At 44.3% G+C, this 12,899-nt stretch overlaps 1 protein-coding gene across 1 annotated transcript in view; it reads left to right on the forward strand.

Moving 5' to 3' along the window:
- Positions 1-8,599: 8,599 nt before the first annotated feature.
- Positions 8,600-12,899, forward strand: part of foxk1 (forkhead box K1) — a 126,016-nt gene continuing 121,716 nt past the window's right edge. Inside the window, exon 1 of the mRNA XM_086000301.1 lies at positions 8,600-9,198. Within this exon, the coding sequence (XP_085856427.1) occupies positions 8,780-9,198 (419 nt within the window). The 5' untranslated portion in view covers positions 8,600-8,779. The remainder of the gene's footprint in view (positions 9,199-12,899) is intronic.

Consider the following 12,899-nt stretch of genomic DNA (forward strand, 5'->3'; position numbering starts at 1 on the left):
ATAACTTCCTCCCTTTTGTATTCCAGCCCCCTTGAGAGAAAGGCCAACATCCCCTTAGCCTTTTTGATTGCTCTTTGTCTGCTGGCTTTTAATGATTTGTGTACTTGGACTCCAAAATCTCTTTGCTCTTCAATACATATCTGTGCTGAATTGTGGCCATTTTGTGTTTTAAGCCCTAGAACTTTAAGAACTGGATAATGCAGTCAACCTCACAGCAAAGTAGAGAATTCCTTCGTCCTAAAACTTTGGCATGGATTTGAACCGAAGACCAATTTCACTCCCCCATGTGTCAGCACATGATCCCATTCTGTCTCCAATGGTATAGCTGCTGCTTTGCTTTTAGTTAGTTTATTATTTTTTTAAAAGTATGTATGTTTTTCCAGCCAATTTTCTTCCTTCCCCTCCTCGCCTGTGGGTGCTGACTCCTTGATGGGGTATGAATCCTCAGGTACGTCACCAAAGTGGCCGTTATTCACGTGTGAGCCTTGACACTGAGTATTTGCAGGCTATTTGACCTCTGGCGGCATCGCCACCGAGCCTGATACTCTCCCTCACCTTACGTCCATGCACACATGGACTTTTACCAGGGGTCACTGGCTGATGTTCCGCTTCCTAATCCAGGAAGACTAAGGCCAATGGTAGCCCCTGACTGCCATTCCAGTTGAGATCAGCTACTGGATTGTACCGGGGACATCAGCTACTGGCTGGATAAACTCACTGAGCCATGGAGCCATCAGCCAATCTGCAGAGATGTCAGCGATATAAAAAGAACAGCACCTTTAAACACATCATTTAAGCCAGTAAGGAAGCCAGAGAATTAAGTGGGAGCAAAATGCATCAACAACAACTTTTATTCAAACAGTGCCTTTAATGTCCTAAGGCACTTCACAGGAGCGTTATAAAACAAAATTCAACACCGCGCCACCTAAGGAGATATTAGGACTGATAAAGAGTTAGGTTTTAAGGAGCATCTTAAAGGAGGAAAGAGGTAGAAAGGCGGAGAGGTTTAGGAAGAAAATTCAAGAGCTTAGGGCCTTAGCAGCTGAAGGCACGGTGCCAATGGTGGAGCAATTAAAATTGGGGATGCCCAAGAGGATTGGAGGAGCACAGATATCTCAGAGGGTTGGGCTGTAGGAGATTACAGAGATAGGGAGGGGCGAGGCCATGGAGGGATTTGAAAATAAGGATGAAAATTTTAAAATCGAGGTGTTGCTCACCTGGGAGCCAATGTAGGTCAGCGGGCACAGGGGTGATGGATGAACGGGACTTGGTGCGAGTTAGGACATGGGCAGCCGAGTGTTGGATCAGTGAGAGATCACGTTGTAAGTGTTCACAGAAATCACAGAAACCCCACAGTGCAGATAGAGGCCATTTCGGCCCATCGAGCCTGTACCGACACATATCCCACCCGATCCCCGTAACCCCTACACCAACACATATCCCACCCTATCCCCGTAACCCCACATATTTTAATCCCCCTAACACTAAGGGTCAATTTATCATAGCCAATCAACCTAAACTGCACATCTTTGGACTGTGGGAGGAAACCGGAGCACCCGGAGAAAACCCACGCAAACACGGGGAGAATGTGCAAACTCCACACAGACAGTCACCCGAGGCCGGATTCGAACCCGGGTCCCTGGCGCTGTGAGGCAACAGTGCTAACCACTATGCCACAGGAAAGCAAATAGCAAATAAATGGTATCATTTCCTGATCATTTTAACGTTGAGATTTGTCGTGTTTCCATGATCAACACTTCAGCACCAGAAAACTTGAGCTGGATAGTGTCGTGTAAACACTCCTAATGTGGCTGTTGATACATTATTTGAACCACGTGCAAGAGTTTTCTGCTGAAAGCAGCTAACAGATCATTAATACTGGACTGAATTAGAGCAGAGGATTAATGTTGTGGTCACTAGTTTAGTATTACAGTTTAAAGCTATTTTAGCAACAGTTGAAAATGCTGTTGAGCTGTTACCTAGAGAGCCGGAATTTGCGACCCCTACGGGTGCATATGAGGTGCGTACGCGCCCATAGGGGCCGCGCAAGTGCCGGTTTCAGGCGTGCGAAGCACATGCACTGAAAACCGGCACTTGCGATCTGTCAAGATCATCCGCATGCACAAGAAAAGTGCCTCTGCGGGTGGAGAGTGCGCTTTTTGCACAACTTCCGCCCGCTGAATGACTGTCAAATTCTTACGCCTGGTAAAAGCAAGCGTAAGGCCTGCTTTTACCAGCAGGTTTAAAAAATTGAAAAATGAAATTTGATAACTCATTTATAAATTTAAAATACTCTTCAAAAATGCAAGTTTATTTTTAGCCCCATAAAAACATTTAATTTTTTTTTCAAAAAATTAAATTTTTGTTTAAAATATTTAATTAAATGTAATTTTATTAATTTTAAATACGTAATGTTTTTTAAAAATGTATTTAATGTTTTAGTGTGCTTTTAAATGTGATCCCCATTCATACTTTTGACAGTTCTGTGCGTACAGACCTGTCAATAGTATGAATGGGGATTCCCTTCTTTCATTGGTTCGCCTGGCCCACGTGATGCCAGGGGCACTTGCGAACCGCATGCACCCCTGGGATACCTGGGCCTCTGCGCATTTCGAAGAGGAGAGGCCCAGGATCGCAAGCCTTGGGTTCTACGGAACCAACAGATAAGTTCGTAGATTTTTTCTGATCGGAGGCATCTGCCCGCAGGAAGCCTCCAATCGGAAATTCAGGGTCATTTGATGGCACCAACCAACAAAGTGTCAAACAGTGAGACTACCTCAATCTTTTCAATAGTTCTATTGTTTTAATGTTTCAACTGGTAAATTAATTATAATAAAACGCTTCAAGGATTAGTGCTGAAGCCACCCATTGTAAGGCAGTGTGGGGGGCGATGTTTGTTGATCTGAAAACGGAGTGTGTGTGAATTTGATCCCGGATCTCCGCATTGATTTATGATTAATATTCCGAGTATTAGGATCTCATTCCAATTAGTTACAATTGGTAACACTCTCGCCTGAGTCCAAGGGTTGTGGGTTCAAGAGCTTTGAGCACATAATCTACATTGACATTCATGCTGAGGGAGTGCTGCACTGTCAGAGGTGCCCGTCTTTCAGATGAGACGTTAAACCGAGTCCCCGTCTGCCCTCTCGGGTGGACCCAAAAGTTCTCCCCAGTAGCCTGGACAATATTTATCCCGCAACCGACATCACTAAAAGAGTTTATCTAGTCATTATGCTGTTTGTGGGGCCTTGCTGTGTTCAAATTGGCTTTCTTTTTTTTTAAATACATTCACGGGATGTGGACATCGCTGGCAAGGCCAGCATTTATTGCCCATCCCTAATTGTCTTTGAGAAGGTGGTGGTGAGCTGCCTTCTTGAATATAACTGCCATTTTGAAGGGCAGTTAAGAGTCAACCACATTGCTGTGGGTATGGAGTCACATATAGGCTGGGTAAGGATGGCAGATTTCCTTCCCTAAAGGATATTAGTGAACCAGTTGGATTTTTACAACAATCTGGTAGTTTTATGATACTAGCTTTTTATTCCAAATTTATTTAATTAACTGAATTTAAATGCCACAGCTGCTGTGATGGGATTTGAACTTGTGTCCCTCCAGATCATTAGTCTGCGTCTAGTATTAGGATTACTAGTCCAGTAACATAACCACCATGCTACCGTACCCCCACCTTATAACAGTGACTACACAAAAAATATAGGACTAGTCTACTTAATCTGTCCTCATAGGACAATCCCCCCATCCCAGGAATCAGTCTGGTGAACCTTTGTTGCACTCCCTCTATGGCAAGTATATCCTTCCTTAGGTTCAGGCAGCACGATTGTCTTCTGGAAGGGGGAAAAAATCAGAGTGCCTCAGTCCTGACTGCTTTTATTTATCCTGGGGATATGGGTGTCGCTGGCAAGGCCAACATTTATTGCTCATCCCTAGTTGCCCTTGAGAAGGTGGTGGTAGGCCTTCTTCTTGAATTGCTGCAGTCCGTGTGGTGAAGGTACTCCCAACAATGATGAAGAAACAGTGATACATGTCCAGCTTGGGATGGTGTGTAACTTGAAGGGGAACTCAGGAGGTGATAGTGTTCCCATGCGTCTGTTGCCCTTGTCATAGAAACATAGAAGATAGGAGCAGGAGTAGGCCATTCGGCCCCTCGAGCCTGCTCTGCCATTCAATGCGATCATGGCTGATCATCCAAATTCAGTACCCTGTCCCTGCTTTCTCCCCATACCCCTTGATCCCTTTAGCCTTAAGAAATATATCCAACTCCTTCTTGAATATATTTAATGAATTGGCCTCTACTGCCTTCTGTGGTAGAGAATTCCACAGGTTCACCACTCTCTGGGTGAAGAAATTCCTCCTCATAGAACTCCCAAACCTGTCCTTCCAGGTTTGGGAGTTCTGTCGAAGAAGCCTTGGTGAGTTGCTGTTGTGCTATTCAGTGACTGTTGCTGAAACAATGTGCACGTGGACATTAGCTCAAGACATGGCTGTGATGCTTCCCGTGATCAAGTCGTCTAACAACACTCACTGTCTAGACTCACCCATGAAGAATTGGCACTTGGATGAGTTAACGAAGAGTTGCCAGCACCATGGAAATGTAACGCAAGATGAATCAATGCATTCATGAGAGAACGGAAGGAAAGTTGAAAAAGGGATAACAGTTAAATAATACAAAAATATAAAGACAGGATTAAGCCAGGGCTTTTTACAGTTTGTGGAGTTATGACAGTAAAATTAACTTCTGATAGTCTTGCTGTTCTGAATTTATTTCTTAGTAATTTACAGAGCTATCAGGATTGAGAAAAATGTTAGGAGTTACATTAATGATCAAAAGACATTACAAACCCATTTAAAAATAAGGAGCTATGTGTCTTTTTGAAATGGTGAAAGCAAATGAGCAAGTCTCATTGGAAGTGAATGACAATTAATATGTCTGCCTCAAAATAAGTTGTACCTTTAAAGCAAAATGAACAATTTTTCACTGTTCTTTTTCATTGTTATTCATAGAAATCCAGACGAAGGTCACTCAGCCCAATCTGCCTGTGCTCTCCACAAACTGCAACTTCTCCAAAGTGCCATGACCCATGTCTTCACAACTGTTAGGACCCACACACCCAAGCTCTACTGGCTCCACGTGCCCGAGTGAATTGGCTTTGTGAACCATGCCAAGATCTTTGCAACCTTGAGCCGCCATACCTCAGCTGTACATCTCTGCAGACATCCTCTACTCTTCTGACACCAAGCTACTCCTGTCCACTCCACCATTGGTGGCTGCTCCTTCAGGCACTATGTGGCTCCCTCCCAAGCACCTTTGCCCAGTCACCTCACCACCTGCTTTCAATAGCCTCCTAATGAATGATATTTCTCTTCCCTGCGCACCCCCACCCCCAACCATGGTTACACCCCTCCTCGTCTCTGCAAACCTGTACTGCACCTTTTCCACGGCACCTGGTGGATCTAAATTGTAAAAATAATTGTTTTATCATTTTTGTTAATGTTTTTCTAGTTGTTTTTTTTAAAGTCCTCAAATTTTAAGTTTTCCTTTTTTTTTAAATTACTTTATCTTTTTCCATGACATATCACATAGAATCATGCAGCACAGAAGGAGGCCATACAGCCCATTGTGCTTGTAAGTTCTTTGTAAGAGCTATCCAATTAGCCCTGCTCTTTTCCCTTAGCCCTGCTAAGTTTTCTTTTCCAAGTATATATCCAATTTCCCTTTGAAAGTTACTACTGAATTTGCTTCCACCACCATTTCAGGCAGTGCGTTCCAGATCATAACAACTCGCTGAATGAAAACATTTCTCCATACACTCTCACCCCCCCCCCCCCCCCCCCCCGAGTCAAAAAGTTGTGGCTTCAAGTTCCACTCCAGAGACTTGAACACATCTAAGCTGACACTCCAGTACAGTACTGAGGGAGTCTTCCCCTTCTTCTTCTTAGGCAGTCCCTCGGAACCGAGGATGACTTGCTTCCACATTAAAAATGAGTTCGCAGGTGACTGATTAGTCCAATGCGGGACCTACAGTCTCTAACTTCATTTTAAAGGGTGGAAGATGCCTGTGCGTAAATTCTTTTAATGTGGGGTGGCCGTTGCACACCAGCTACCACACGGGCTTGACAGAGCAAGGTCTTGGTCCAATGGCAAGGGGATCCAAGACGACTGGAGACCAGGCTCTGCTACAACAGCCTAGCACACACACACAAACATACTGCTACTGTCCTCCTCCCTCCTTCCCGTAGGTCCTCTCTGCTTGGGTGTCATAGGATGCATTGTGGTCCTCCCGACCTCGCTGTTGGCCCGTGCGGAGTGCTGCAAATGAGACACCATCTTCTCGCTCAGGTGGATGTAAAACATCCCATTCCACTATTCGAAGAAGAGCAGGGGAGTGCTCCCTGATGTCCTGGCCACCACTTATTCCTCAACCAACACCTAAAAAAAACAGATTATCTGGTTATTCATCACATTGCTGTTTGTGGGAGCTTGCTGTGTGCAAATTGCTTGCCTCATTTTCTACATTACAACAGTGACTACACTTCAAAAAGTACTTCATTGGATGTAAGGCGCTTTGGGATGTCCGCTGGTCATGAAAGGCGCTATATAAATGCAAGTCTTTCTTTCTTTCTTTGCCTTGTCTGGTCTTGGTTGAGTCGACATATGCAGTCTAGCTGTACTCCACCAACTTTGTAAGGGGTGAGGTCACTGGGCGAGCGCAACCGTGAAATTACTAATTCAAATTCTTCAGTTCATGTTTAAAAGAAAGATTGCTCTTCCCCACAACTGGAAACATTCTCTCTGTATCTACTCTATCAAAACCTTTCATAATTTTAAAGACCTCTATTAGGTCACCCCTCAGCTTTCTCTTTTTAAGAGAAATAAGACCCAGCCTGTTCACCCTTGCATTTCTGGTATTATTCTTGTAAATCTTCTCTGCTCCCTCTCCAGTGCCTCTATATCCTTTCTATAATATGGCGACCAGAATTGTACACAGTACTCCAAGTGTGTCTAACCAAATTTCGATACAAGTTTAGCATAACCTCTCTACTTTTCAATTCTATCCCTCTAGAAATAAAGCAAATGCTTGGTTTGCTTTTCTTATGGCCTTGTTAACCTGTGTCGATACTTTTAGTGCTTTGTGTATTTTTACTCCGAGATCCCTTTGCTCCTCTACCCCACCCAGACTCGCACCCTCCAAGTAATAAGTGACCTCCCTATTCTTCCCACCAAAATGTAATACCTCACATTTATCTGTGTTGAAATTCATTTGCCAATTATATGCCAATTCTGCAAGTTTATTAATGTCTTCCTGTAATTTGTTGCAGTTCTCCTCAGTATTGACTATTCCCCCCGCCAATTTGGTGTCATCCGCAAATTGTGTTTTTGATTCCAAAGTTTAAATCGTTAATATAAATTGCGAACAACAGTGGTCCCAGCACTGATCCTTGTGGAACACCAATACCCACCTTCTGCCACTCTGAATAGCTACCCTTTACCCCATCTCTCTGCTTTCTGTCTTGCAGCCAGCAAGCTATCCATTCTGCTACTTGTCCCCTGACTCTGCATTCTTTGACCTTGTTCATTGGTCTATTGTATGGTACCTTATTGAAGGCCTTTTGAAAATCTAGGTAAATTATCTACTACATTACTCTTCTCTAGTCTCTCTGTTACCTCTTAAAAAAATTCAACGAGCGTGCTATCCACTGCGTCCAGTGAGCTTAGGATCATAGGAACTGGAGTAGGCCATTCAGCTCCTCGAGCCTTTTCTGCCATTCAATGAGATCATGGCTGATCGGCGATCTAACTCCAAATATGCCCATATCCCTTAATACCTTTGGTTAACAAAAATCTATCAATCGCCATTTAAAATTAACAACTGATTTAAGCATCAATTGCCATTTGCGGAAGAGAGTTCCAAACTTCTACCACCCTTTGTGTGTAGAAGTGTTTTCTAATTTCACTCCTGAAAGGTCTGGCTCTAATTTTTAGACGATGCCCCCTAGTCCTAGAATCCCCAACCAGCGGAAATAGTTTCTCTCTATCTGTTCTCCTTAATATCCTGAAAACTTCGATCAGATCACCCCTTAACCTTTTAAATTCTAGGGAATACAACCCTAATTTGTGTAACTTTGCTGTTACTATTTCTTTATCTATATAGAATTATTAGACACAATTCCTTATCTATATAGAATTATTAGACACAATTATTGTTGCCTGTGGCACTCCTGCCTCTGAGTCAGAAGGTTGTGGGTTCAGGTCCCACTCCATGGGACTGGAGCACAAAAGTCTGGGTTGACACTCCAGCGCAGTGCTGAGGGAGTGCTGCACTGTTGGAGGTGCCGTCTTTCGGATGAGACGTTAAACCGAGGCCCCGTCTGCCCTCTCAGGTGGCACTATTTCGAAGAAGAGCAGGGGAGTTCTCCCCGGTGTCCTGGCCAATATTTATCTCTCAATCAACATCGCTAAAAACAGATGCTGTTTGTGGGAGCTTGCTGTGGACTACATTTCAAAAAAGTACTTTGTTGGCTGTAAAGCGCTTTGGGAAGGCTCTATATAAGTTCAAGTCTCTATTTTTTTCTCTTTTTTGTGTGTTGGAGGGGACTCCAGTCCGGGTTTTCTCTCTCTCACTCTCTCCCCTCCCCCGGCTTGTTATGACTTCTCTCTAACCGGAGTCACTCGGCGCTCCTCACCCGCCGATCGGAGGCTGTGCCTGGTCGCCTTGACTCGCAGGCCCCGGGACCCCCCGCTCACCTCGCCTCACCCCACGACATGCAGGCGGCCCTCTTCCCCTCCGACAGCGAAGGCGACGACACGGGCGCCCGAGCGCTGCTGGCTCTCAAATCGGCCCCTTGCAGCCCGAGCCGGCTGAGCGGCCAGCTGCAGGCCGGCGCCGTGCGCTGGGAGCTGGGCCTCGACCCGCAGGCCCCGGCGCCCGGCGCCGCCATCGCCAAGCTCGAGGGCCGGGATTTCGAATACCTGATGCGGCAGGAGTCGGTGACCATCGGCCGCAACTCCAGCCAGGGCCCCGTGGACGTCAACATGGGCCACTCGAGCTTCATCTCCCGCCGGCACCTGCAGATCGCCTTCCAGGAGCCGCACTTCTACCTGAGGTGCCTGGGCAAGAACGGCGTCTTCGTGGACGGCGCCTTCCAGAGGAGAGGGGCGCCGCCGCTGTTGCTACCCCGACAGTGAGTACCGCCTGCAACCAAAAATAAAACCCACGCCGGCTTCTTTTTTATTTGAAAAAAATTTGAGGCCTACTCCCGGGCTGGGAGTTGAAGCCAAAGCCGGGCTGAGTCGCTGCGTCAGCCGGCTGCTCAACAACTCGAGGGCGGAGACTTCCACCTGGCGTGTAGGCCGCAACCACCTAATGTAAACACAGCGGCCAGACAGCGTGTCAGAGCCAAGCTACCCAAGTTTGGAAAAAGAGTGAGGGAGGGAAGCGGGGCTGTGGCTGGGAGGAGAAATCCACACATGGGACTAAATTAAATCTTGCACTTTTATAATGCTGTTAGAAATTTCTTTTTATTATGTTAGTCTAGTGCTGGTGCTGAGGGAGTGCAGCACTGTCGGAGGTGCCGTCTCTCGGATAAGACGTTAAACCGAGGCCCCGTCTGCTCTCAGGTGGACGTAAAAGATCCCGTGGCACTATTTCGAAGAAGCGCAGGGGAGTTATCCCCGGTGTCCTGGCCAATATTTATTCCTCCACTAACATCACTAAAACAGATTATCTGGTCATTATCTCATTGCTGTTTGTGGGAAGCTTGCTGTGTGCAAATTGGCTGCCACGTTTCCTACATTACAACAGTGACTACACTTTAAGAAGTACTTCAGTGGCTGTAAAGCGCTTTGGGATGTCTGGTGGTTGTGAAAAGCGCTATATAAATGCAGTCTTTTTTTTCTTTTATATATTTGTTGGGCCCATGCATATTTATTTTTGGTTTGAAAATGTTATCTTTTAATTTTGTTAACTCTGGTCATCTTATCTTGCACTCTAAAGAGCTACATGCAACATATATCCATGTTATTTATTTATAAAATGTTGTTAGGAAATGCGGCAGAGTGGTCAAATGAAATATTCAGCACCTCTCAAGGTCTTCCCATGTGGATCAATGAGAAACTAAGCAGATTCCAGTGGAATTACGAATTGCACTTTTTTGCTTTAAAAATACAAACTGATCTTCCTTTTTTTCCCCCAATAAGAAAATCTCCTTCTGACTTGTAAATCTTTATATAGGTTTTGAGTGCTGACCTTTTGTGGGTGTGTGCATATTGAATAAATAGGTTTAAACAAGAGAAGCAGTTCCAACCCCCTCCTTCAAGCCCGGGGGGGGGAACCTGCATTTATATAGTGTCTTTCACGATCTCGAGACGTCCCAAAGTGCTCAATGCTCTATGAACTACTTTTGATGTATAATCACTGTTGCGCCGCCAATTGGCGCACAGCAAGGCCCCACAAACAGCAACTAGATAAATAACCAGATAATCTTTTTTTAATGGTGTTGGTTGAAAGGTAAATATTGGCCAGGACACCAGGAAAATTCCCCCAGTTCTTCGAATGGTGCCATAGGACCTTTTTTATATCCACCTGAAAGGGCAGACGCAGTCTCGTCTGAAAGACGGCACCCCCGACGGTACAATGCTCGCTCAGTACAGCACTAGGTAATGTTTACAAGCTCCTGGAGTGGGGTTTGACTCAAAGGTACTACCAGTGAGCCAAGACTGACAGAAGAGCACAGGAGACAGACTACAATGCTAAATGATTAGATAGGAAATAACTTGTAGAAATGCTAGCAACAATTCATTTGTTCTTAGAAATCCAGATCCTTGTAATAAGTGCATATTGTTTAGAAATGATGTATGGTAAACACACTTTTTGATCTACTTGCAACTAGTCAAATGTGTTTCCATTTTAGTGCATAGAGGAAGTGCAGTTCTAATGACCTGGTTTTTCTATTCTAATTTTGAAGATAGAAGAAGGGATTTCTTTTAATTAATAATTTTAATCTGCTAGAGTGGCATGGAACTGGTATCACAGCTAAATGTGCCACTTCAACTTGAAGGAGCATTATGCTTTTGATTTTAAAGTGAGGCTATATTGTACCCTCAAGTCTCTGGAGACAGATTGTCGGGAGCATCGTATAGTGCAAACAACTCTTAACAGCATTAGTGGTGTTACTTAGCACGAATACGTATTGAGTCCACTAGTAAAACCGGTGTAAAACTTTTTGCTGGGTTTTTAACTCAACTTTGTTGGTATCCTCCCCTCAACAAATGCTAGAATCCTGTGAATGGTTTCTATTTCCAGAGAAGTGAAATATTTCTGAAAATATTCATTGCATTTCTCAGAATTTAATTGAGAGACTTTCCCTTGTCAGTCTTGGTCGCTTTTGACTACTGATTTGGAGTCTGTACTGACATGCACACAACACTGACTTCTGCCCTCCGTAGTAAGCCGTATTAAAATTTTTACCAGATTTATAAGTGATTTCCTTTCGTCACACACTTGTGTTTACTGGTATTTTTACAGTTGGGATAATGAAAGCTTCCTGCTAGTGCTGTGATAAATGTAAACATGCTGCAGATTGCAAATGGGGTGTGATTTTAAGGAGAGTAGGCTCTTGTGTGGGCTTGCATCCTCCCGTGCTTCCATTTTATTTCTTTTTGGATTCCTCACACATGCATCTCTTGCATCTGTGGGGATGAGCAGGTGGCCTTCTCCTAGGATGCTGCCAATGTCATTTTCGGCTGGTTTTCAGGGGACTTGCAAGATTATCTTGATGAAGATCCTCTTTTTTTTTTGGTCTCAGTTCCCTTTCCCCATGGGTGGATAGGTGGTCTTGTCACCTTCCTACAGTGCAGCAAGTAAGATCAGGGACTCCAGAACAGTGATCAAACCTGGGTGCCACTATTCTTTGGTGCCAGAGGTTCATGTTTCAGTGCTTGGTGTCACTTTTTTAAAAATTGCTAGGCTTTTTAAAAAAAATAAACACACAACTGTTCCTACCAAAATTGGCCATTTCATTTTTCAGTAAGATTTGTATATCTGCATATTTTCTTCTAATGACTTGCAGAGTTGCCTTCATTGCTGCCCATTCACATATCACACGGACTGCAGCGGTTCAAGAAGAAAGCTTGCCACCACCACCTCAAGGGCAACTAGAGATGGACACGAAATGCTGGCCTTGCCAGCGATGCCCACATCCCCAATTTTTTTTTTGAATGGAAATTTTCTGTTTGCTTACTTTTCTAGTTTTAGCAATGTAATGGTTAGTTCTTGGAAATTAATGATCAACTTCCAATAATTGTCACAGTTCTGAATTCTTCAATGTAGATGTCATCATGCATTATTGATGCGGAATTCACCGAAATAGGGAGCAGTGAGGTCATGACCCCATGGGTGTGATGGAGGGTACACCTTTTGAGGCAAGTGTATGCACGCCCAACTTTTTAGCAGCATGTGCTCAAGGGGATAGTGAGGATATCCAATTTTCATTTTTGGGCACGAAGATCCTGACTCCAATAGCACAGGGTGGCATATAACACAAGGGCAAGGTGATATGAGCAGCCTTCTCTAGACACAGATCCTGAGACTCTGGCAGTTACTGTACTGAAGAGCTGCTTGTTATACTATTGGATCAGTGATTCGTTTTGAGACCAAAATTCCTGTTGCAGATATTAGCAGACAAATGCTTAACGCATTCGTATAACATTTCTTTGTCTGGTATTTTAAACTGAGGTACTTATCCATGTAAAATAAATGGGCTAACACGTGTGCTAAAACAGTGGACAGTATGCTTATCGCCAACAGTTATTGTTAGGCTGAAAAAATTAGTGGTATAGCAGCAAGAAACAAGTATATTTTGTTAATAGATTGCAACAGTGTTGT

This window comes from Somniosus microcephalus, chromosome 11 (genome assembly GCF_052327205.1).
Source record: "Somniosus microcephalus isolate GS21.2 chromosome 11, FLI_Smic_1.0, whole genome shotgun sequence".
NCBI classification, from domain to species: domain Eukaryota; kingdom Metazoa; phylum Chordata; class Chondrichthyes; order Squaliformes; family Somniosidae; genus Somniosus; species Somniosus microcephalus.